This window comes from Lepidochelys olivacea (genome assembly GCF_965140295.1).
Source record: "Lepidochelys olivacea isolate rLepOli2 genome assembly, chromosome: 2".
NCBI classification, from domain to species: Eukaryota; Metazoa; Chordata; order Testudines; family Cheloniidae; genus Lepidochelys; species Lepidochelys olivacea.
This window is the reverse complement of record NC_140412.1, coordinates 139593937-139621471: the sequence shown is the minus strand read 5'-3', so window position 1 is coordinate 139621471 and position 27535 is coordinate 139593937. Positions and strand designations below refer to the sequence as shown.

General features: G+C 39.8%; 1 protein-coding gene across 2 annotated transcripts in view; it reads right to left on the bottom strand.

Moving 5' to 3' along the window:
• Positions 1–27535, bottom strand: part of LOC311516964 (uncharacterized protein) — a 200488-nt gene that overhangs the window by 9027 nt on the left and 163926 nt on the right. For both annotated transcript variants that reach the window (XM_084621401.1, XM_084621402.1), the window contains one exon: positions 12750–12828. In XM_084621401.1, the coding sequence (XP_084477527.1) occupies positions 12750–12828 (79 nt within the window). The remainder of the gene's footprint in view (positions 1–12749; positions 12829–27535) is intronic.

Sequence of the window (27535 nt, the reverse complement as noted above, 5' to 3'; positions counted from 1 at the left end):
GCCATAAAAACCATGACTTGGTGACTAAATGTCATATTGTAATACATTGGAGAGAAAAGGGGGGTGAGATAATGTCTTTTATTGGACCAACTTCTGTTGGTGAGAGAGATATGTACTGTAATACATGTCATTGTAAAGCAGACAAATTATTGCTAGGGGCAAATCAAAATATAAAGTGATAAAGTCACATTTAATTTATATGTATTGACTTATAAATTTTTTTTCCTAATTTATTAGCCATGCATTACAAATCTGCGCTACTGAAAACAATTATGTAATGCTGTTTATCAAAATATACCAAGCAGATTTCAGAAACAGTAACAGGGATAACTAAAACTAGTGTTAAAATCAAAAAGATGTGGCCTCTGATTCTATATTTGGGTCAGATGCCTTTGCAAACCTGAACTTTCCTTCATAATCTCTGTTACCTCCATCACTCCAAACTCACTTAAAAACACCCCCCCACCACTGGCCTATTTTTCAGAGATAGGAAGCTCCCACAGCTGCCATTGACTTTAATTGCAATCATGTGTTTTCAGCACTTCTGAAAGTCAAGCCCCATGAACCTTTACAGGTGACTTGCCTGTCATTTGAAATTGTTCAGAACTAGAGAGCTCACAGTTTTCTTGAGACCTCACTAAAGTCCTCCAATTTTGTGAAAGTTTTATCTACAAAAGACAATTTTCACTAGGTCACTTTCTGGATCAGCATTTTGCGAAACTCTGACTGCAGCACAGAAAAAGCCAAGTTCTAGGAGCTCATGCCTAATGCGTGTGATGCAGAGAAATGCTAGATACATGGTCTCTTCTTTGGTGCAGCATCATGAAACAAACCTACTAAACACCACTACCTGAGTGTGTCAAGCTGGAACAAGAGCATATGGCATATATGAAGCAACACAATACAGCTAATTCATGAAATGTCTTTTCTCTTGGAATTGTTTGTACAACTCTGGTATTGAATTCTATGAGATTCCAACCAGCTTTATACTACTCTCCCCATAATAAGGTAACACAATGTGTGTGCGTGTGTGTGAGTGAGAAATTTCCCAATACCATTTCTGTGGCATCAATTAGTTTGTCTTTCAGACAGTGGCACTGATGAAACTAATGATGCATGGAGGATTACTGTGCACACATCCTATGCTTTTGACACCACTTCACCTTCACCTTTATTGGCGTCCCGTAAAATATTTAGAAGAAAATTATTAGTGTCATTGCACCCAGTGCACACATAGATCACTAGAAGTTTATTTCATAAACTAAGAGCTGCAGTCCCTATCATTATAATTTTCCTCCACTTTCACTTTTCCCCACTCTGTTAAGAACCAACATTTTCTGCTCACTGATCTTACCTCTTTTCTAAGAAAAGTTTTTTCTTCCTTCACACTATACAGAAGTATCATCCACTTTTCATCAGATGAACATCCTGAAACAGTTTGCAATGATCAATAAGGGCCTAATTTTGCAGACAAGTGCCTTCAACTTCCATCAACAGAGCTAAGTTTCTGTGTACACTCACACTTAGACAGGCCCTGATTTTCCACTGGTGTGTATCACTCAGGTACACCATTAGCTTCAGTAGTCTGACTCTGAGCTACACCTCTAAATGAGGGAGGAAGATGGGAAAGCTGCACAGCCAGGGAATGTAATGTGAAAATTCTCTCCCCTATGTAATAGTATTTATAAACGGTGAGGCTCATGAAACTATTCATGTGTATAAAGTTAATAGTGTATTTAAGGATTTTCTTTGCTCAATCAGTGCCATAGAGATCAATCCATATCTTAAGGAAGTCAAATCTTTCCATCAACTTTAATGGGAGCTGTATCAGGCCCTGAAAGAAGATGGGGCTATTTGAATTCTTTTCTTGATTACTGTGGTTTAGAAGGGAAGAAAAAGTAGGAATGCTATTCTGATTTTTTCCTCAATTTTGCTCCACCCACTTAATGTTCTCTCAGCAGCCCACTCATTCTTCATGATTTAACAAACTCTCCACAGGAGCATTAGTTATACCCTCATCATACCCTTCAGTAGTGTGAGTGGCTTTGCTTTCAATCACTTTGATATGGTTACTAGGCTCAAAACAATACAAAAAATTACAGACTTAGGAAGAGAAAAGCAGTTATCAGCAAGTCCTTATTCCTGGTCAGAGATAAATTTCCAGACACAAGGCTGCATTCTTTCTTTGTGTTGTGTTGTGTTGTGACCCAAAGTCAGACAGGACAACTTTCCAGTTGTTCAGAACGAAGTCAATGGCTGGAAGAAGTGACAGCCCCTCGAATTGGAATACGATGATGCAAGAGGCTACTGAAGGCATGTTCTGAAGAGTGTAAGTGCTCCCTCAGTTCTTGAACTCTCTTTGTTGAGGTATGAAATCTACTGAAACATTTGACAGTTAAACCTTCATCATCATAGGTGAGAACTTGTCATGTGCTGCACAATATAGACAGATATTCATACAATGGCTGGGCTTTCACAATGATGAAGATGGAATGTTGCTGCATTCTGTAGTTTAGTGATGTCCTGTCAGGAGCACATGCAGCTGTATTACCCTGTTGTGAATATCTCTCCCAGTTTTGATGAAATCTTTATAGAAATTGTATCTTCATTTTTCACCTCCATGATCAGAGAAATCCAGGTAACCTCCACATTGTTCATTATCTTTTTGAAAATCATTGAACTGTGACATTTCCTTTCACTTGACAATTCACTAGCAATTAAAAATTGCTTATTCTTTTCCAAGGCCCATAGCTTCAATGGAAAGCCAACACACTGCTCTTATACTTTGCACAGTCGCTGTGAATTCTCTTACTAACTGGGTTAAAAGCTTCATGGCAGAATCTAATAAGTAACTGTGGGGACAACACATACCATGATACACTCATACAACTTCAGCTGCTGCTCTGGTCCTCTTGAGTGGAGTGTAATAGAGGACCTTTTAGCAATGTGTGTGCTCTTGGCTTTTAATGGCAATGGTCTGCTTCTGTTTATCTGATTTATTTTTGTCTGTCTTTCTTTTCTTTTTTTTTGCGACAGAACCAATGCAGAAAACACTGCTGGATCCAGACTAGAGTTGGGAGGGAAAAAAAGTCTAATAGTTTAAAACTATTTTCGAATCAGTGTTCAGTTTTCCCAAAAGTTTCATCTAAACACAAAAAAACACAAAGCGCTTTGTTAATTTTGAAACTAAATGTTTCATTTCAACTCCAAATTTTTCATTCTGATTTCGGGCATTTTTACAAAGCAAAGGAGAGGAACTTGCTTATACTCTTTAGCCAAATTGTTAGGGTACTCACTTGGGGTGTGAGAAACGCAGGTTCAATTCCCCTTCTTCCAGATTTAGAGAAAGGATTTGAACTTGGGTCTCCCTTCTTTGCAGAGGAGTACCTTAACCAGCCAGGCATGGGATAATCCACCGTAGACCTCTCTCAATCTCTTCTGTTGAAGCTGTTCCATGGATGTCTAAATAATTTAATAGTCATTGGAGCAGGGATTGGATCTGGGTCTCCCACATCCTGTGAGCCGACCCTGACCAGCAGGCAATCACGTCATTCTCAGGCTTTTTCCTGGCCCAATTATTATTCATTGTCATTCATAATAGCAATTCACAGTAAGTGAATTTTATGAATCAGCATTTTATTAACCAAATCTTCTTTGTCTTTAGTCAAAATACCCAAAATTGAAATTCAATTCCAACATGTAAGAAAGCATTCTGTTTTGGCCTCATCCATTTAGTTGCGACCCAACCTGTTTGGTTTTTTTGGATAGCGAGTCACTGAAAAATTTCAAAACTTTCATTTTTGGCTCAACCCGAAACAAATCTTGTGTTTTGATTTTTCAGAATTGCCAGCAAACTAAAAAATCCAACTATTTGCCCAGCTCTAATTGATACCTTTTGCCCTCCCACAATCACAACACTGAGATAGCAGTGATTTGAACTCTGAATACGTCATCCTTTCATTTCTTTCTTAAGCATCAAGATTTTTATTAATATTCTCTCAACATTACAGTCATGTTCCTAACTTTCTATGTTAAACATAAGCTCCCCAAAGATCAGGACACACCAATTCAAAGCACCACCAGACCCTGCCAGAACAGATGCAAAACCTGCAGAGATATCTCCACTGCTACAGTGATCAATACCCCCCACAACACACCTTTCAAGATCCATGCACATGCCTATCACAACACGTGGTGTACCTCATCTAGTGCACTAAATGCCCCAACAACAACATGCCCCTCCTATGTAGGAGGCACCAGACAATCACTATGCTCTCGAATAAACTCGCACAGGAAAATGATAAGACAAAAACACCACATCACCTGTGGGTGAAAATTTTCACAAAGTGATCACTTTATATCTGACCTATGAGTCCTCATCCTCAATGGAAACTTGCTCAACACTTTTGAAAGATGAGCCTGAGAGCTTAAATTCATAACTTTGCTAGACACTAAAAATCATGGTCTCAGTGAAGATATTGGATGGATGATTTATTACAACAGTCTGTAACCCACTAACTCCCCTTTTTGTCCGATAACTACAGGGGTGTTAATGGACCACTTCACCTTGAATGGTCCCTTAGAATATGTGCCAACTACTTATGCTAAACTATCTGTTTGATCCTGTATTTAGCTGTGACACTCTGAGTACCTTTCCCAGACTTGAAGAACGGCTCTGTCTATCTCGACAGCTTGTCTTTCTCACCAACAGAAGTTGGTCCAACAGAAGATATTACCTCACCCACCTTGTCTATGTTAAACATAAACAGCCGAGAGCAGGTTCCAGGGCAGTCTCCCAAACCTTCCTATCTGTGCTGCCAATGTTCCTAGTTCAATCCCCAGTAGCTAGGAAGCCTCTAAAAATTGCTTGTGTTAAGAGAAAGGTTCCTCCATTCTGCCCCTCCAACCCTGTATTATAAAAAGGGGAGGGGTGGAACTGGAATTAGTGTGCCGAGAACCAACCCGTCTTCTGATGAAGAGCTGGAAACAACAGTGCTGGGGGACAGCATAGCTAACAACAGCCCCATTTACAGGATCCCCAGCCTACAATGAGCCAAGTCAGGAAACACAGACTGCGTTGTGAGAGAGAGAAGCAGGGCAGGTCTGGTACATTGTGTTCAAACAACCCAAAGTGCAATAGATTGTGTTTGTAAATACATAGTGTCACACTGGTAAACCAGGTGCCAGCTCTGGCCAAGGCCATAGGCGCTAACTAAGAACTGACAATCCCATAGCTGGTAACCAAATCAGTTCACCTTTATGTTAGTTTTGTTCAAAATAGGTTTTAGTCATAGAAGAATGTTTTTAGTGTTTAGACGCTATGAAATGCTTGTAAGGTACTGCATGCATTAGTCTCACTTGTAATGTCAGTATTGTATGCTACAAGGTAAAATATGTTTGTTTTATAATTGTAAAAATTCTTGTTCTGAACTTGTGAACTCAGACAGGAAGAGTGGTTCCTCTCGCCCATCAAGGAGGACTATCAAGCCATAATGGTCCATCTAGGACAAAAAGTTTGCTAATTGACCTATCCACCCATGAAGAAGTTACGAGCAGCAACCCTAGTTCCATCAGTTGGAACTCTGGGAGAACATCGTATAAAGATGCTCACAAAAAGAAATGTTTCAGAGTAGCAGCCGTGTTAGTCTGTATCCATAAAAAAGAAAAGGAATACTTGTGGCACCTTAGAGAGTAACAAATTTATTTGAGCATAAGCTTTCGTGAGCTACAGCTCACTTCATCGGATGCATGCAGTGGAAAATACAGTGGGGAGATTTTATATACACAAAGAACATGAAACAATGGGTATTACCATACACACTGCAATGAGAGTGATCAGGTAAGGTGAGCTATTACCAGTCCTTGCTTACAGACAGTTCCCCAGCCACACACCACAGAACAAAAACACTAACCCAGGAACCTATCCTTTCAACAAAGCCCATTGCCAACTGTGTCCACATGTCTATTCAGGTGACACCATCATAGGGCCTAATCACATCAGCCACACGATCAGAGGCTCGTTCACCTGCACATGTACCAATGTGATATGTGCCAGCAATGCCCCTCTGCCATGTACATTGGCCAAACCGGAGAGTCTCTACATAAAAGAATAAATGGACACAAATCAGACGTCAAGAATTGTGACATTCAAAAACCAGTCGGAGAACACTTCAATCTCTCTGGTCACTCGATTACAGACCTAGAAGTCGCAATATCACAACAAAAAAACTTCAAAAACAGACTCCAACGAGAAACCTTTGAATTGGAATTAATTTGCAAATTGGATACAATTAACTTAGGCTTGAATAAAGACTGGGAGTGGATGTGTCATTACACAAAGTAAAACTATTTCCCCATGTTTATTTCCTTACCCCCCACCCCCGTTCCTTACACGGTCTTGTCAACTGCTGGAAATGGCCCACCTTGATTATCATTACAAAAGGTTTTTTTTCTCTCCTGGTAATAGCTCACCTTACCTGATCACTCTCGTTACAGTGTGTATGGTAACACCCATTGTTTCATGTTTTCTGTGTATATAAAATCTCCCCACTGTATTTTCCACTGCATGCATCCCAATGAAGTAAGCTGTAGCTCACAAAAGCTTATGCTCAAATAAATTTGCTCATCTCTAAGGTCCCACAAGTACTCCTTTTCTTTTTACAAAAAGAAATGTTTCTCTCATTGCTGTTTCAACTCTCATAGGGACACAGACACTAAACTAAGGCAGAGATCCCTAGAGGTTAGCCCTCAAGTCCACCATGAAAGACATTTTTGAATTTACAGATCATTACATCTCTATCATCTTTAGGCATCATAGATGGCAACTCGTTTGTGTGTACATTCTTGTTTGCTTTAATCTGTAAATAATTCTCTCCTTTATTTTTCCTAGTTAATAAACCTTTAGATCATTCATTACAGGACTGGCTAAAGGCATTGTCTTTGGTGTAAGCACTAGGGTACCAGTTGATCTGGGGTAAGTGACTGGTCACTTGGGACTGGAAAGCAACCTGAATACTTTGTGATTTTTGGTGTAAGTGGCCCTTTATCAGTAAGTGCACATTGCCTGGGTTGCAAAATGTAAATAGTGCAGATAGACTGGAGAGCCTAAGGGGACTGTCTGTGACTCCAAGGTATGACTATTATAGTAATCCAGAAGTTCACATTTGTTACTGGCTTGGTGAAATCAAATTACAAAATATACCACCAGTTTGGGATGTCTTTCCTTTTTTGACAGTCTGCCCTGAGGCAGGCATTCACAGTCATGAACCACTTCACACAGCGGGACACATAACTCATATTCATTTTGTAACCAGGAAACCCCTGGTGAGCCATGATGACTGCAGTTGAAGGAAAGGAACTGAGAGATGTGTCAGTTCTTTAAAAGAGGTATATTGATATTTATTTTATCAGCATCTACACTTGTTTATTTTAGTCCCATTTCCCCATAAGCTCTCTGAAGCCAAACTATGTTCAATTTTTTTTCTGCCTGGGAAGTCCAGAGTTTTTATAGGTAGGCAGCCTCCAGCCTGGGCCTGGCCTGTTCCAAATTCCGTACCTTTTTTACCAAGACATTGCTTCTTCTCAGATGTCAATCTGCCAATGACTTCAGGGCTTTGCTCTCTGCACCAGTTTGCCCCACAGCAACTCTTAAGACACGCACACTTTTTTCTGGTGTTGCCTCTCTTCTTCCTCCTCATTCCTGGAGTGAACTGGGCCTATATTATACAGGCCCCAGACCATTCCCACTTCAGCAGGTGTTGCTAAGGGTTAATAGTTAATTGGAACCAGCTGAACCCTAAACTCATTCTAATACCTGGGGTAGTCTAGTATTTTGAAATGTGTTTTGCAAATGTTTTACTTTCATGACCTGAAATTATAAGTGAATAATCTCATTACTTGATTTTTCTTATGCTACATGTGGAAGAAGGTACCACAAAAATGCATGTTTTATAGCACAACTCCTGTAGTTTAGGTTACAAAACTGTGTGTTTTAAACTTTTGTTTCCACACATTTCTTCTTGAAATATTCATCTTTTGGGTTGACACCACCCATTCTTGGTTTAAGACCAAGGGTGATTTATTTTTATTTGTTTTAGTTTGCAAAATTGAGCAAAGTCATTTTAGTCAAAAACACCTCTCCCATTAAAAAAAAAAAATCTCAATTTAACAATCAGGGTGGCTACATTTTAATTAATTTATATATTGCTATGGGGCTAGGTAAAAGAAGGAAAATGCTGTTCCATCTCTCCTTAGTGCCCACATTCAATCTCTGCTTTGTACCCCACCATGATTCCTCAAGAGTGTAAAAGAGAAGGATTAAGCAATAAATTTTGTACATAAAAATGATCACTCCTATAAATTACACAATTACTATATCACGTGGCACTAATAAAAAATTATTTGGCTTTTTAGCATATTCTAGTTTCAGTAAAAATTAATGAAATCAAAATTTATTAATTGAAATAATTGTTAATTTTTATGTCTTTTTTGACTTCAATATATTACTAGTTGTACAAAAGAAAATAATTGTGCAATTAGTGATGGATTTGTCATTCTCATAAGTAATTATTATACTGCACTTAGATGCAGTTGAATAAAGTATGGGGGGGGTTAAATATAAAAACAACAAGAATTATTTTTTGGGGTTCGTAAATGTTTGTATATATTGAAAAATGAAATTACTGGTACAATGCTGCTATTGCATTGACTTCCTGTTAGTACTCTGTCTGAAGTGTTTTAATAAGGAAAGCTGCAAGCTGAGTGGATTTTTGAGTCGATACATTCACAGGAAGTGTTTTAATATTGGAAGGGTTTGGGGGGGGTTGGATACTCTTACCTACCCTATTATCCTGATTCTGCAATTGGCCATGCAATATGCTTCTAGAATTGGGACCAAAATATATTACAGTATTGTGAAAGGAAGCAGTCAAAAGGGATCATAACTAAGGGGCTAAATCTGCTGTTGTTGCAGTCGTTCATTGGTTCATTAATTTTAGTGGAAGCCGGATCCAACCTTGAAGGGTCAGAGAAATAAATAAAATAAATTAAAAATCCTAAAAACTGGATAGCTCAGTGGTTTGAGCATTGGCCTGCTAAACCCAGGGTTGTGAGTTCAATCCTTGAGGGGGCCATTTAGGGATCTGGGGCAAAAATTGGTGATTGGTCCTGCTTTGAGCAGGGGGTTGGACTAGATGATCTCCTGAGGTCCCTTCCAACCCTGATATTCTATGATTCTATGATACTGTACACATATCTAAACTACAGCTAATTTGGATCTCTTGGGGAGATGGGCAGACCTTGAACTGGAGGGATACACATAGATATCACACTTCCCACCCTGCCTCCCAGTTCTTACTGCTGCTGGTTTACAGGAAAAGTGAGAACAGAGAAAAGGTTTATGTTCACTATCAGTGTGTGTGTGTGCATATGCATATATGTGCGGGAGTGGAATATTTTATTATATACCCATAATCTGAGTTCAAGTGATAAAGTTGGGGAGGATGGGATCCCAGTTCATGCATTTTGATTGAAACCTTGAACAATCCAATGGTTTTAGCAGATTTGGGAGGTTATTTATATACAAAAGTAAAAATGAACAATAAGAGGTGTAAACCCCACACAGATTGAAACTGAACAAGTTTATGCAAAGCCCAGCAAAGCAAAATGCCACATTTCACAAGTTCCAGGGCTGTATCCTGCAAACACTGACTTAGAGGGGTCTGCGGACATGAGAGAAGACATTTCTAGGCATAAGTGTTTGCATGATAAGAGCCCTAATCAGGACTTGAGCTTTGTGCTCCATCAATGAGAGAACATGGGGCTCTGGCTCCACATTGACTCAAAGGGAAAGGCACCATCTATAGAATCACCAACACTATTTTCTGCTTATGGAAAAGTCCTACAGAATGACCGAAAGAATAAGCTCTCCTGCATAAACTGATAATTATATTCCTGCACTAGAATTCAAAAAGATGGTTTTAAAATTTATATCATAAAGCTCTTATTCTTTATTCAATCTGATAGGATTTTAAGAGTAATTTCTATAAAACTATCAGTTTCAGTGCTTTTAAATTCATAGTTTCAGAGCGCGTAGGCCACAAAGGGACCATTTAGTCTGATCTTCTGCATATGACTGCCCTGCACCTTTAAGTGCGTGGGCAGGGGAGAAGATGGGGGTGTTTGGCTGGCTGTCCAAGTGAAGAGAACAGTGCTTTATGGCTGGGGGAAAGGGGGAAGATGAAAACTGCTGCAAAAAGGGGCACTGTGATCACTGACTCATTCTTTGGGAATGCAGGGTTTAAAAAGGGGCAGCTCAGTGCCTCAAGCCTTCCCTTTTAAACAGACCAAGGGGTCCCAGCAATGAAATTTTTGGAAGGACTTGGAGTGAAAAAGAGGGGGAGCTGGTGGAAGCCCCCTACCCCGGGTATGATAAGGTCCCAGCAATGGATTTGCTGGCGGGATCTGGATGGAAAAAGAGGGGAAGCTGGTGAAAGCCCCCCGGGTAATTCTGGAATAAATATGGAGTTACCTGCATTGTACACTGTTATCTGCTGGGTAGTCCCAGACATCTAATAATAACATTGCCGCCTGATTAAACCCATGTCAGATGTCTCCTGTCCTTCTTTCGGCATAGCCAGACAATCATAGGCAATTAAATTTCAGCCCCAGATACCCCTTCTATAATACTTTTCCACATGAGGCAGCAGCACCCAAGCCCTGACAAGGTCTGATCCCTGCTACCTGAAAACAAATGGAAATCACAGCCCGAAGTAAATAGGTTACGTGTATTAGTTTCTGACTGGAAAGCAATGGATTCGGGGACCTAGAGTCCATCAAAGCCAATCTTCAAGAAGTATGTTATGTCAAAATGATGTGTAACAAGAGTTTCTGAGGCCAAGAGGTGTCACAGCAGATATTATTTAAAGATTATTCCTCTAAATAAGTATTTTTACATACATGCTCTCTGATTGACTTTCAAGGAACCTATATGCATACTCCTAATTTTGTTACCCTGAAACTATTTTAATCTGAAGAAAAATAGTATTCTTAAACTGTCACTCTCACAATAGATTATCCTGAATTTCTGCATGTCCTTAGAAAGGAGTCTCTACTCTAACATGGTCACTACACAAATACTTGTATTTTATCCAATGGTTATTTCTAATAAGCTAAACTGCACATGTATTTAGATTGCTTATTCAGTTCAGCACAAAATGTACTGCATAAAATATCACATCTGGAAATAATTTTGGTCCAAAGTTGTTTGTAGAAATAAAAGACTGTTACTTTCATCTTGAAGCAGCATAACTAAGTTTTCTTATTTATTTTATTTTGCAAATGAGGACAAAAAAGGATGAGTTATATAAACTGAAGGATGACATAAGATTATGGCTTTCAGTACCAACCATCAGAGGGCAAGGAAGGGGCCAATTAGTAGAGCAGTGATATGAAGTTTGCACTTTTTCCGTTAACAAATACAGGATTCCAATTTCTCAGTATCCAATTTCACACTGTCTCAGTGTGGCAGCTTTTTTGATCTCTAAGTTTGCGTTAAGAGATATAATGGCTAATTACTGTCAATATCAAAGGCTACACAACTTGGGTAAAGAAAGTGAGATTATGAAGACTTAAGACCAGATCCAAAGTCCACTGAAACCACTGAATGCATCCGATGAAGTGAGCTGTAGCTCACGAAAGCTTATGCTCAAATAAATTGGTTAGTCTCTAAGGTGCTACTAGTACTCCTTTTCTTTTTGCGAATACAGACTAACACGGCTGCTACTCTGAAACCTGAAACCAATGAGTTCTTCCACTGACTTCAGTATGTGTCAGATCAGGCCCTTGAACTCAAGTATTTCACATTCTTCTAATGTTCATCTAAACTTTAAGAACACTCAGAGGACCAAACGTTTTGTCATAATAGAGAGCTAGGCTGGTTTACATGAAATGCAAACTGATGAGAGGGAAAAGGGTCTAAAAACTTTGTTAATCTTCACTGGAGTAGAAAACCAAAGTGCTATTTGGTATTCATGAGGACAATTAATTGAGGAGAAACTTTTGGTTCAGGAAAGTAGTATTTAGGGGGAGGGATTCAGATACTTGGAAGATCATGCCAGCTTTCCTTTAATTATTGAGGAATTAGAACAACAAACCTGGCAGGTTGCTAGCTGGACTTAGCCCAGGCAGATGGCACTACACCATATAAACCAGTTTTGGGGAAAAGTCTGCTACCATATGCTAGAGTCAGTTCAGACTAAGCTAATTAGTTCTTATTGTACTGAGAGACTATTCTCCATGAAATCTCTTATGGACAGGTCACAGTTACAGACTAGCAAAAGGGAGAAGGGAAAAAAGAGATAAAAATCCAAATGGTTGTATACTTTCAGTGAGCTTGTTTACTCCAGTCAAAAATAAAGGTCAGAATGGTAAACTATTACGAATAACCTTTCAGCTCAATCCCCATAGTACTAACATTCCTAAACCCTGTTTGGAAAATAAAAATTGAATGTTGTAATTAATTACATGCTGGTTCTCCTCCACCTCCCTGCCCCCCCCCCCCCCCGCACCTTTCTCTCCCAGCTGTGGTAGCAAGAAATGCATAAAGAAGATCAGGGAATTGAACAATAATCAGTTAAACTACATAAATTGCAAAAGAACTTGCAACAGTCATTTAAGAAAGTTTAATACTTTGACACTAAGAGGAACAATGACAAGACTTGATGCGTAGATACTGTTAGCTGAAAAAATACCTTAGTATCCAGTATTCTCAGTCTTGGCTCTTTTTCCAGGCAAACATAAAAGTGGATGCCAGTTTCCCCAGGCTCTTCCCTGCAAGAATAAGATGAATACAGACACCTTTTAAAAAAGTAAGCTACCTGGGTGTTATATAACCATTTATCTGCAAATACTATGGCACTCTCAGTGTATCTGTCACTGCCTTGCCCTGTGACTGGACATGATTCTCAGGAGTAATATTTTTTGTCCTGTCTACTGAAATAGGCCATCACTGTGCTTTACAAATATTTAATCTCACAGGAGCCCTGTTTGGCAGGTACTTTAAATATCACTATACGCAGAGTCCAGATGGCTAAACTAACATACTAGGAAGCTAAGTGTCTTCCCAATGTCACACAGAAAGTCGATGACTGCAGGGAATAGTACCCAGGAGTCCCAACTCCCAATGAAATCCTTAGATAAAAGATGCTGTGCTAAGATTTTTCATAGAATTATATATTTCATACCATCATATATCTTTTTCACTTTGGTCCATCAGTGCTTTCTGACATCTCATCAATGCCTTCAAATGATGCTGTAACTAAGTAGTGATTCTTGTAAACAGGTGATGAACTATAGAGATCTTCTATAGGTAAATCATTCCTTAAATACTTTTGCTTATTGGGGTTGGTGACATATTTTTTAAAAAATAAAATATTGACATGAACCTTCACCCAAAATCTGAATCAGTCCTGATCCAAGTATTTTTTGATGTTGGAAAAAAGATGGATCAAGTTTTTCCCCTAATGGTTTTTGCTGATCTTTGTTCATAGGCTCTAGCTTGATATGAACGACCAGAAACCTTAAAAGTAACTCTGCTTTCATGAGATTTCTACTGCAATGTTGCATGTTCAAGTGACTCAGGATCATTCTGAAAAGGGAGTGTGCACTAAGATAAGTACTGTTCTTTTGGGGACTTTTCCAATCTGAACTTCTGAAATGTTTGAAATTCTGCCATCACTAGTTAGATACCACTCATCTCTGGGAGTTATCTACTGAGTGCTAACATTAGAACATATCTTACCACACAAACCTAGTGAGCAAGAGCCTTTGTTCTTGCAGGGGGTCTTAAAATTTACCACTTTGCCTCTTATACATTGTGGTGATACTTCCTTCAATTCAGGAGGACTATACAACTCCTTCTCTAGAGCCTAACAATGTGACCAATGACTGTTATTGTGGAATGCAATGAGGTGTTCCCTCTCCCAAACCTAAGCATACATCGGCCTCTCCTTGTTTATGGAGACTGGCAGATGTTCATAACTGGAATTTGGATCCACCATTCACTTGATTCTAATTGTTGTCCTTTGCAAAGAAATGGCATTGCACCTCACTAATCACTGTCTGCCTTTGAAATTTCTACCAAACTGGAACCTCAGCAACATGACATTGGAATGGACCATTTATCCAGTAAGAAAGCTGAAAAATTAGTACTAGCATTCACATCAAAATAGCTTATTGTCAGAGTTTAAAGTATAAGGCTTGAGGAAATTTGTGTAATGTTCTTCAGCATCCATCACCTACAAATTAGTAGTAACATACAGTTAAAAACTTCCAACATATACAATTTGTTAAGGCCAGAATTTCAGAAGATCCTCTCTAAGCTCTGAATCAATCCAATAACTTCTGCTTGAGCTATAGCATATCTTTCAGAAATAGATCCAGTCTTTAAAGACTACAAATGATGGACAGCCCATCAGGTCTCTAAGTAAAATGTTCCAGTGGACAATTGTTCTCAGAGTTATTTGTTGCCTAAATTTGTGTTGCTTCAGCAGCCAATCATTGGATTTTGTTGTGCTTTTTTTCTGCTAGATCAAAAAGCCAGAAAAGAGTTAGAAATCTCTTCCTCAATAAAGGAATAATGTCAGGGACTTGTAAATGTTTTTTATATAAACACTAATGCCAGGGATTGTCTACTGATCCCTGCCTGGTTTCAAAGCCATCAAAAAATGTCAAAGTCAGACAAAAGTACTTCCCAAATCTCTACTGCCCAGGTGTTAGATACATCAACCCTTTGTACTTGACCTTCTTTGTTTCTAGATCTACCTTTGTGAGCCCAAGCCCATCTTTTATACCAATTAATATAGTAAGTAAGATAATCATGCGCCATTCAGTTATACTCTTATAAAAAGTGGGTGTTAGAGAAAGGGAAGGGGTGGGGGGTCTACATGCCAAGAATTGCGTGTGTACTGTGGGCCGATAGGTCTTGCCCCCATGCTCACTTACGTCTATGAGAATCAGGATTAACTCCACTGAAGTCAGCCGTTTAACACTGGTGGGCGGGACAACAGACAATACGACGGCCTAGTATATTGTTCTTCAACATAAAAAAAAACTCACAGAAAAAGTTTGGGATGGTGGTGGCTTGGTGAGATTTTGTTTGCTTGTTTATCCTTCTGTATGCTTATTTAAAAATCATTTCTAGTAGTGACCACGTTACCAGATTTCAAATGACAAAATAGCCAATAAATGTTGAGAATATCATGAAACCTAATGCAAAGATGGCACTATGGTATAGCCATACGTTAGAACTTCAGCCAGACAAGGATATATGCAGATATTGGATTGTAACTGAGCTGCAGACATTATTTAGAAGGAAAGCTTTGAGAGTGATAAACCTTGACAGGCAACAAGAAGGATAACTACTGTGCACTTCTCGGTCTGCTACCCAATAAGAAAAATATGCAGTAATTTAGTCTGACTTTCCTTGCGTCAATGTTATCCATTAGCTAATAGACTTTAATCTTCTGTTAAGAGCACAAGTTTCTTGCAGCACTGGAACAATGATCTGTATCCTGTTCCTGACTTAGTCTTATGTACCCAGCAGCTGTTGCAGCGGAGCTGCAAAGAGCTTAAGTCAGGACAGAATTTAGTCCACTGTGAGTTGCTGGCTTTCTCCACATTGCTAGGTGAATATTTAAGTATTAGTGGTGCTTTGAATTACCATTAATGCAGGAGGAGAATATATATAATATTACATTTTATGGATACCTGTAAGATAGCAAATATGTTTATAATTTTATTACAAATAAAAATGTTAAAGGTTAAGTGCAGTGGGACATGCTGGGATACAGGACGAGGATGGTCACCTACAGATACTTAACCCATCATCTGTTTGCCTCCTTCAGGGTTCCCTGCAGGGGATGATGTGAGTAATGCAAGTCTGTGTTATCTCTATCTCCTTTGCTATATCATAGTGTTTGTGATTTTGTTTGGTTAATTAAATTGATAATAAAAATAAAAAGTATTTGTTTCTAGTATGCTCCTTGGGGCCATCATTCCAATGACAACTTCACTGTTGGAGGCTGAATCCTCTCAGACCACTGCATACTACATTGCCAAATTACAGTTAACTCCCAAACTGCAGATTAGCTACAAATCATAGGAATGTAGGATTGGAAGGGACCTCAAGAAGTCATCAAACCCAGTTCTCTGCACGATGCAGGACTAAGTAAACTTAGACCACCCCAACAGGTGTTTGTCCAGCCTGTTCTTAAAACAGGGGATTCTACAACCTGTCATAAAATGTCAGGCTTGGAAGAGACCTCAGGAGGTCATCTAGTCCAACCCCCTGCTCAAAGCAGGACCAAACCCCAATTTTTGCCCCAGATCCCTAAATGGCCCCCTCCAGGATTGAACTCGCAACCCTGGGTTTAGCAGTCCAATGCTCAAACTACTGAGCTATCGCTCCCCCCGTCTTGGAAGCCTATTTCAGAATTTACTACCCTTCTAGTTAGAAAGGTTTCCCTAATATCTAGCCTAAATCTTCCTGGATGAAGATTAAGCCCTTTGCGTCTTGTCCCACCTTTTGTGGACAAGCATAATTGATCACTGTCTTCTTTACAACAGCTTTTAACACATTTGAGGACTGTTCTCAGAGTCCACCCCAGTCACCTTTTCTCAAGACTAAATGTGCCCAGTGTTTTATTTAACCTTTCCTCATAGGTCAGGTTTTATCATTTTTGTTGCTGTCCTCTGGACTTTCCAATTTACCAACATCTTTCCTAAAGTGCGGCACCCAGAACTAGACATAGTACTCCAGCTGAGGCCTCACCAGTGCTGAGTAGAGTTGGGCAATTACCTCCCATGTCTTATATAAAATACTCTTGTTCATACACCACAGAATTATATTTGCCTTTTTCACAACGACATCACTTTGTTGACTCATAGTCAATTTGTGATCCACTGTAAGCCACAGATATTTTTTCAGCTGTACTACAAGCTAGCCCATTATTCCCCATTTTGTAGTTGTGCATTGGATTTTTTCCTTCCTAAGTGATGTATTTTGCACTTGTCTTTGCTGAATTTTGTCTGGTTGAATTCAGACCAATTCTCCAATTTGTCAAGATTCATGTGGGACTGTGTGAAAAGCCTTACTAAAATCAAGATATATTATATCTACTATAACCCCACATCCACTGGGCCAGTAACCCTGGTTTGGCATGTTTGTTCTTGGCAAATCCCTGCTGGCTATTACTTATAACCCTATTATTCTCTAGGTGCTTACAAAATGATTGTTTAATAATTTGTTCCAATATCTTTTCAGGTATCAAAGTTAAGCTGATGCCAATCATTCCTCTTTGCTCCCCTTTTTAAAGACAGATACGATTGTTGCCCTTCTCCAGTCCTCTGGGACCTCACCTATCCTCCATGAGTTCTCAAAGATAATTACTCATGGTTCCAAGATTGCTTCAGCTAGTTCATTAAGTACCCGAGTATGAATTTCATCAGGCGCTGCTGACTTGAATACATCTAACTTATTAAAATATTCTTTAACCCATTCTTTCCCTATTTTGGCTTGCATTCCTTCTGCCTTGTTATTATTAATTGTACTGAGTTTCTGGTCACCACTAATATTTTTGTCCTTATTTTTATTTCCACTTTCTGTAGGATTCCTTTCTGATTTTAAGGTAATTGAGGAGCTCCTGATGGAGACCTATTGGCCTCTTACTATTCTTCCTGTCTTTCCTTCACATCAGCATAGTTTGATGTTATGCATTTAACATTGCCTCTTTAAGAAACTGCCAGCTCTCCTAGACTCCTTTTCCCCTTAGATTTTCTTCCAGAGGGACCTTACCTACCAGTTCTCTGAGTTTGTTAAAGTCTGCTTTTTTTAAGTCCATTATCCTTACTCTGCTACTCTCACTCCTTCCTTTCCTTCGAATCATTAAATCTATCATATCACAATCACTTTCACCCAAATTGCCTTCCACCTTCAGATTTGCTACCAATTCCTCCCTGTTGATCAGAACCAAGTCTAAAATGGCTGCCTCCCTGGTTCCTTCCTCTACTTTCTAAAACAAAATATTGTCCTCAAAATATTCTAAGAACGTATTGGAAATTTTGTGTTTTGCTGTATTACTTTTCAAACAGATTCCTGGGTAATTAAAATCCCGCATTACTACCAGGTCTTGTGTTCTGGATATTTCTGTTATGTGGTATAAAAATGCCTCATCCATTTTATCTTCCTGATTTGGTGAGCTTTAGTAGACCCCTTACCATGACATCACCTCTATTTGTTACACCTTTTATCTTTACCCAGAGACTTCAACTGGTCTGCCTCTCACCTCCTTCTGGACCCCGGAACAAGTGTATATATTCTTGATGTATAATGCAACACCTCCTCCTTTTCCCCCCTGCTTGTCCTTCCTGAACAAGCTATACACCTCTACACTAATATTCCTGTGGCCTTTCCTTTTGGATGTGTCCCTTGCCACCATTAGCCATGCTTTTGTTACTATTGCAATGTGCTCTACACAGGGCCAAGCCTTAAAACCAATTGCAGATTGAAGCTAGTACAGTACACAACAGCTCGCTTATTGAATGGAGCCTCAGATAGGGAATGTATGACACAAGCACTCCAGAATCTTCAGGAGTAGAGAAGGGTTTTTCTGAGAAACTGGTGTTGATGTTCCCCAAATTGAGACTTTTTTTATATACCTGGAGAGAAGGGATAAAGGACTGGGAAGCTATTCCTTTAAATTGAAACCATTATTTAATGCCATAACAAGAAAGGCCACTTGCTAAAAGTGTTTGTTAATTTTTGTTTCTGAAAAAAATATTGACAGTATAGCACTGTATTCATCTTGTGTAATTTGAATACAATGAATTGGAGATCCAGGGACATCACCCCTGTGAAAAATGTATTCCAACGGCCAAAAACTGGGATGCAACTGTAGCTCTTCTATATACTGAAAACCTCGGTGAGACCCAGAGATAAGTTATTAAGGAGACAGGCAGTACCCAGAGAAGAGGTGAACTCTAACAGAAGCAGAAGAGTCACTCATCATCCCTTCCGTTTGATGGAAAATTTTAAACAAGGGGTTCCTGGGAGCCACCAAAATCTACCTTCAGCACCTCATTGAGTACAAGGAATATATCAAACAGACAAATGGAGTTAAAGAGGGGTAAATGCTCAGCTGGTTGGGATATAGTGGACTTCTACTAATGACCAAGGCCAGCATGCTTACTATATGGAATGCAGAGGAGAAGGAAGGGCAAATTGGTTATTTGTCTTTTGAATGTTAATATTTATCTCCATTTGTGTTTTTCCTCAGGCTATTTTGAATGTCATAAGGAATTAAAGATACAGTGTGCGTTCAAGAGAAACACACTAAAATAATGTTATATATTTTCTTCTTGTCTGACAGGTTTATTCTTGCTTACATAAGAAAATGGACAACAACATGTAAATAAGGAATAATTTGGAATCAACTTATGCATGACCTCATCTGAGACAGAAAGTAATTCTGGCTTTTCTACCAGTGTTTTCCTAAAAATATCATTTTTTCAAGGGAAACTGCTTAGCATACAGAACAAATTCAGGATTTCTAGATGGAGACTTTCGTTTGCATCATGAAAAGCTACAAGATTTACTGCCCCCTTTACTGTATGGAACATCCAAGGGCAGATTGCTTGCAGTTGTACTTTGGTGCTGACATTGTTTTATGATTTCTCCTTTCTCCTGTCCATCTGCATTTCTGCTCTCATGTACTTCCTGCTCCTGTACTGTGTATTGCAGTTTTCTCTCCACTGCTGAAGGCTATAAGCTTCTCTCCACAAATTCAGGTCACTATACTTACAGATACTGTAGCTATGACTCCCAACTTGAGTTATTCCTTTCAGCGATGACAAATGCTGCATGATGAGTAGGATGTACTCTTTCTTGTGATTTTAAATTTGCCATTGAGGTGGTTGGGATGGAGTTATGGAACTTTATAAAGCATACTTTTCACAGGAATCATTTAATTTGTATCACCACTACCCCCAGCAGCTTTCAGCCACTTTGTAGGTCTGAAATGTCAGATCCCATGCTCTGAGGGTTGAAAGGCATCTTCCTCATTAATATAACAGTTACAAAATAGGAGAGCTCAGTTAGCTGATCCTCATTTTTATGTATGGGCAAACTGAGGCACTGAGCCTCAGTTATGTGACACGATTAAGGCTATACAACAAATCAGTGACAGATGCTGAAACAAAGTCTCCCAGTTTCCTACTCCATCCACTAGGTCACATGACTTCTACCCATTCAAATGTTTCAATAAGTGGGCCTCAAGGGCCACGAATAACAAATTCTAGGACTTCAAGGCTCAGCTAAAAGTGGCATAATGGTGCGCAGTTGAAGGTGAAGACTCCAACAAAAAGAATTCTGCATTTAAAAGAGACATCAGTAAAACGCCTGAGGGAGTGTAAACATACTGTAGAGTCTGCACATGAAAGATTTACAGTAATAAAAGAGAGCAAGAGGAGGAAAAATGTTACTTATTTTTTTCTTTTTTTAAAATCCTTGAATTTAACTATTGTGTTTCTCTATCTTCTCCCTATTCCTGTCCACAGCACCTTACACTGCTGGTTTCACCCTCTTCTGCACTGGTGTATTAGAAGTAGAAGGTTATAAAAGATTTCTTAGGAACTCAACGGACTCAGAGAGTCAAGTACCTCACTCCTAGTGAGGATGGGACTTTAGAATATGTCTATGTATAGGATACACTGGTTAACTTGAGGTGTAATTTTAAATTGAATTAGTAAACCACCACAAAAATCTGTGTGAACGCTTACGTCTTGCCTACATGAGAATGTTCGTCTTCAACTGTATTTTAAACAAATTCAGTTAAACCAGTGCTTAGCCCTGCATGGACATTCTCATTTCAGTTTAAACCAGGCTTACTGAAATTTAGCTTAAACAGATTCCAAACTAAAATGAAATAAGCCACTGTTAAACTGAAATAAGAATGTCCACACAAGGGAAAACTTGGGCTAACTAAACTTATTCAAAACGCTGTTGAGGTCAAATTGACACAATATTGGTACATTTGTATGTACTCAGGGCCTAAATGGCCTGTTTTCTTATTAAGTTACTTCAACAACAGCATGTCAAAAGCACACTACAGAGCTTTTAGTAGCAGGGTCCAGATGGCCAGCTAGTGTGCGGCAGGCTGGTATGCTGTAGATTCACACCTTTGCTGTGGACTAAGTCTCCATGTTGACAAGTCCCATTTTTCTGTCCTCTCGGAGGATAACACATTTGGGAATCAACAACTTTGACCCACAAAGAGAGGCCCAGAAAATTCCTGAAATAATTCATTTTAATTCCTAATAACCCAGTCTAGCCAAGAGGCATTGATGGAGAATAGGAGCAATGCAGTTCTTCCACAATGGCCTTCGCACCTCTTTGGTGTGTGTGTTTCACTGTCAGTTTGTGATGTTAATGGGAAGAGTATTAATATGGTACCTGTGACAGCAGCTAGGCAGACTGTCATGTTTATTAGCAGATCTTGAAAGCAATTCATGCAAATTACATTCCAGCCTGTCATCTTTGGTAGCAGAGTACACTGATGGGAAGGGAGCCTAGTCTATAGCAATGGCAGTGACAGAGAAGTAAATAGGGAGAGTTCTGTATCAGCCAAAACTGGTACAATGAAGGGAAGGTTAAAGGAGTAGAAAGTGACTTGACACACAAATTAGGTGTAGCTAGCTGCAATGGTTAATAGGGTATGACATCTTCCAGGACTCTAAGTACAGCAGATAAGAGAAGTGCAGTCACACCTCAGCAGTTAATAAGTAAAAACAGGACTGCAGGAACAAAGAAATATGATGGGCTATTAGTAAAAAGAAAACCAGATAATAAATGCAAAGGGATGGTGTGAAAAAATAATCTTTCCTGTTTGAATCTGAAAGATGGCATTTAAAAGAGGACTGCAGAGCACTCCAATGAATCACATTGTTGCAAAATAAAAGTTTGCAAAAGTAAAATGAGATAACACTGATTCAAACACATGGGACCAGACTATGCCGGAGCACATGAGGTGCAAGAGGGCTGAAGGAAACCTCTTGAGCAATGGAACTGCTCAGCTTCATAGTAGCCCACGGAGTGCAAAACAAACCACAGGCGCTGGAGCCATGGCTCAGCCTTCATAAGCACTGGCCACATGCACAGTGCATTACTCCCCAGTTTTGACCATTATTTATATATTGCCATAGGTGTCCGTAGCATTACAGGCAATTACTAGAAGAAAAGTTTCCTGTCCCCAGGAGTTTGCCGGATTCTATCACCATTACTCCTGTTGAGTAGTCCCTTACACCAGGAGTAGTTCCAATTACATGAATGAGACCACCTAAGGAGTAAAGTGTCTCTGGTTCTCAATAAGGATGGGAAAAAATCTGGTCCTATATTAGAATATAAAATGAATGATGACGCTGAGCCATGGAAAAATTTGGTGGGATGAAGTGAAGAGGAGGGACTTAGGAAAACATTTGCATAGTTCTGTCTTTGGGCCAAATTCTGGGTTGATTCACTTACCTCCATAGTTATTAGTACTGATGTTTTCAATACATTTGTAACACTAGCACTTTACAGAATGTGGGTAAACGCTATCACTCCTTCACAGATAAGGAAGCTGAGGCAAACGAGAGGAAGTACAATTTGCCAAGGTCATTCAGCAAAGTTTGTGGGGAAAGTAGAGAACAAAACCCGCCACTCTAATCACTAAACCAGATAAACCACACTGCTTCAATGTCAGTAAAACTTTTGTAGAAGATTTTCCTCCTATAGTGAAATACTATTTCTTCTCATCTCTCAGGCAATATTCCATGAAAAGAACTGATCTTGTTACCATAAAGGCCATATCCTCTCCCAGTGACTGTCACAGAAGTTCCATAAATGGAATGAAGGCAGGATATAGTGCTAAATAATTTAAAACTGCCCAAACACATACTACCCAAGCAAATTAATAGCGCCAAAAACCCACAAAAAAACCTCTTGAATTTTCTTCCTCCTCTCTGCAACATACTTTTCCTTTTTGCATTATTAAGTTTCTCCTTGCAATCAACAAATTTTCATCAGAAAGCAGGTGGAAATGTGTATTTTTTCAAATCAAAAATGTGTTTCGCCTCCTTAGTGTTATTAACAGTTCTCTGAGGAATACACTGAGAATAAACTTATTTAATGTGAGGTTTTTGGCACAAAAGTAGAAGTTCTAGTATGAGGGAAAAAAATCCACATGGATGTAATGTCTATTCCAACAGTCCAAAATAACTGGAAGAGATGGTTGTCAGTAGGACACTATTCCACTCTTTCCATGAGATTGTATGCTCTTAAGGAACAGTAAACAGAGAAGCCTTTTAAAATGTTGTGGGTTTCTCAGAATTTACAACATTTTTAGGAACTGAATCAGCCTTCCAAAGATACCATTTCTATTCAGGCTCTATGTAAATAACCAGTTTCAGATTGAGCAAGTTACAAACCATGCTGCAGGCATGTAACAAAACTGTTTTAAACTTCTTTTAGAGAGCAACCTCCAATATAGTTCTCACAATCTCAACTCCCCTCCGAAGATTGAGGTCAAAAGTGCATACACTTTCCAAAATATAAATAAAGGAGGCTTAGAGGGAGGTGTGATCTGGAATTAATGTATATGCAGTTAGACTCACATACTTAATCAGTAATGGAGTTTTCAAAACCTTATCTCCCCAGCAGGAAGGAAGGATCTCTGTACAGGAACTCCTTGTTATTCAGTGAACTCCATTCTTTAAGGCAAGAAATCTCCTATAGAACTGGTGAAGTTTTAAGGCTCCAGGACTGTATCTCAGGAATAGAAAACTAGTTTTATCCCATACAGATGGACAATCAGATGGTATCTGGTGAGGGACAAAGATCTTTGAACCAAAGGCTTTAATCCCTGTTCCTATATTTGATGACTCCCTTTGTCTAAACCAAGAACTTTTCAGCTGACACCTTACCAGACAGCCACAGAAAAAAGAGTGTCTCTTCTGCAGTTTCACTGTCAGATGGCGAAGCTGGTCAGCAAGGAATAAGGTGCAACCTCTCTCTGTTTTCATCCTTTTTACTTGTCCACCTTACTGTCCATGCTGAGCCCATCCTGATAAAGCTTTCCCAGTTGGGCCAGCTAACATATTGTCTCCCTTTCCTGTCTCCTCCCCTCTCAGGAGGATTCTGAACTAAGGGTGGGATCTACCTAAGTCCTGTTTTTAGATACCCATGCCACTGTGATCCATAAAACCTCTGCTCAGCTGCCACCTAGCTCTGTGGGTGTCCAAACTCACCTGCACCTAAGTTTCTATGTTTTTCCCCCTTGGGCACATGCAGTGTAGCCTCAGTCTAGGTGTCTGGATGCCTATCTCCTGCCTAAGCCCCAGAGCTATTTACAAACTGGGAAAGATGGATTTTCAGCTGCCTAAATCACATGCAGGGGCCAAATCTGATAGGCAGCCTCTGAACATACCTACTAGATCAGGGCTCTCAGCCAAATTCATACACCACCACCTGGGGTGGTGGTGGGCAGGGGAAGAACCTCCCTTGTAACCTTTAGCCCTGTGGTTAGCGTACTCACACAGCATGTGGGAGAGCCCTAGATCAAGTCTGCCCTGCTCCACCTCTCACCCCCCAGCTATTTTGTTTCAGGTCCTGCAAGCATCTCAAGCAGCGGAGCACCCTGGTTCATGCCTTCTCGTAGCCTAGACATAGGTGCCTAAATCTAAGAAAAGAGAGGGGCTTAGTCCACATCCCTCTGGTTGGCATCTCCCATTGGCTATCTTAGGCAGTTCCCCACTTAGTGTGCTGACTTGGTGGATCCCAGTCTAAGGTGCCTGTCTCTCCCTGTACAATATATAGTGAGCCTAGATGCCTAACTTGGGCTTTATGGATTGCAGTACTGTTCCTGTGATTTTCTAGGTGCTGTGACACTCAGCATTGAAATGCTTAAGCCTCTTCATGGATCCCACCTCATCCTAGGAGAATTTTGTGTTATTGCATGCATGCATAATTAATGAGCCATGCATATTTTTAATCTTTTGTGCAAAAAAAAGCTTCTGCCGAAATGTTGCTGCAGTTCTGCATTTTGCCCACTAGAGGGTGCTGTGGTGCAAGAACAGCAGCACCTCCAGCTCAAAATAACTTCTGCAGTTCCGCATTTTGCCCACCAGAGGGCGCTGTGGCAATAGAACACAGCAGCAGCTCCCAGCCAGCTACAGAAGAGAAAGAGCCTGCCTTCTTTGCAGTGACTGTCAGACCAGGTCAGGAGACAGGGGCTATGGGAAGACAGACAGTGTGGGGTGCTGGGGGGTCAGACAGGGGCTCTTTAGGGCCAGTGGGGGAGCACAGACCAGGGCAGAGGCTGAATAGGAGTGGAAGCACAGGGCCACAGAGGGAGGGAGGTGCAGGGCTACATGGTGATGGGGGAAGGGATGCAGAACTACTTAGGGACAGAGGGTTGCTGAGGGGGGGGGCACAGAGACACATGGGGACGGGGTGGCTGGGTGGGATCACATAGCCACATGGGGATGGGGATAGGGAGGGGGTACAGAGCCACATAGGGACAGGGGAAGGGGATGCTGGGCCACATGGAGATGGGGGAGTGGGTGTCTGAGTCGGGGTGGAGGGACACATGTGGACAGAGGGTGCAAGGACACCAGGAGGTGCAGGAACACATGGGGATGGGGCAGATGTACCTGACTGAATGGTAGAGGCTAGGGGTCAGCCAGGGCCTGCATGGGGGAAGCTCCCTAACAATTCCTCCCCCCGCCCCGCAAAAACCCTGTTCCATACTTTTCTCACCCATAATCAACAATGCTCCAATTTCACACCCAGGCTCCTTCCCAGCAATTTATTTCCCTCTCCCTCAGCTCCTCCATTACCCCTGACTCCCCCAAGTCTTTGCACTGCTTCTGAGTGATGCAGGAAATATGGTTTTGTATTGTAGTTTAAATGAATTATTACTCATAGTTCTGTAGTAACATGCCCAGTAAGGAATCTATTTCTCAAAAAAAATTCCTGAATCTTTTTGTTGTCTGTATTGTTACAGACATTCTTGCTGACAGGTATTTTGAAATAAATGACCAAAATTAGTTGAAACTTGTGTGATTATATTATGACAAATAAAATACGCAGAATTTTAAAATATTGTTCACAGAAGTTTAATTTTTTGGTGCAGAATTCTCCCAGGGGTAATCCCACCCTAAGACACTGGCCTCACAGCACAAGATGACCTCACTGATTGCATCTCTACTTGTGAAGTGATAAATATCACCCATCATTTTATGCTCATAGATTATTTAGGATAGCTTCAGTGGCCTGCCTCATCCATTCAGGCTGTTATGCCTAAATTGGTCTCAACTTGAACTGATCTTCACCTCTGCAACATTTACCAAAGAGCCAGCTGAGAATTGATGGAGAAATGCTGAGGGAACTTGTGCCATCCATTGCAACAAGCAACTGGAAAGGTAGTATTAGGGATTAGTCAAACACATTATTCATGATTAGAGCAAGAGGAGATATATGACATTTTTGAATTCAGAACTCTGTAAAAGTGACCCCAACCCACAGCTGGTTGTGACTTCTACAGCTTAATACTAAAAGCAAATTATTTCATAGTCAAAGGGGTCCAAAAGTCAGTTTAAGGATACTCCCTTGATAATCTGAGGTTCTTGCCTATATAAATTAAGTATAGCCTGAATTCCAAGAAAAGCAAAAACCTCATTTCATTAAACATGTGTTTAAATTTGTGTTGTCAGTTATAGACTATAAATTTAATGGTTTTCATTTATTACTTTTGTTTGGATACTTATTGAGTGTATTGAAAACAATTAAAAATATCAAATTCACCTCAACAGAGCATACATAATGTTCAGTTCTTTGAAACAGTTTAATCACATTAGTGGATATACTTCTTGAAGTTTGCTAGCAATAAGAAACATCTAACCAAATGTAATGTTCTGCACTTCAATTTTTCAAATCTGTCCTTATCTTTGCTTGAGAGATGGCAACCCTAAGTTTGTGGTTCATAGAACAAAGTATTAAGGCTTTTCAGGCTAATTTAAAGATAAACTAACCTGGTGTAAATTTGTCCTTTCTAGGAGTGAGTACATTTTTTTAGTAAATGTATGACTGTGCAACAGTAAGTTAGAAATGTCAACTGCAAGAGAAATTTAATCAAATACAGAGAGTGAAATTACATGTAACAGGCTTTAGAAGTCGAACATGAGTTGTTAGCTGTAAAAGCAGCTGTTTCAAACCTGAGTAGTAAATATATTGAGGGAAGTTAAGAGAGTTGACTTCTGAATCTCATTGGTTTGCAGACAGATGCTGTGCATGCTGGATGACTACTGCCATAATATAGGAAAATAAATACATTTATGAAAAACCAAACTGTGGAGTCAAGGGTAGAAACAAAATTGATGATTGATGCAGGTGATCTGAAGACCCAGATGTCACCACCCCACTGAGACACAAACCAGAATGGAAGAG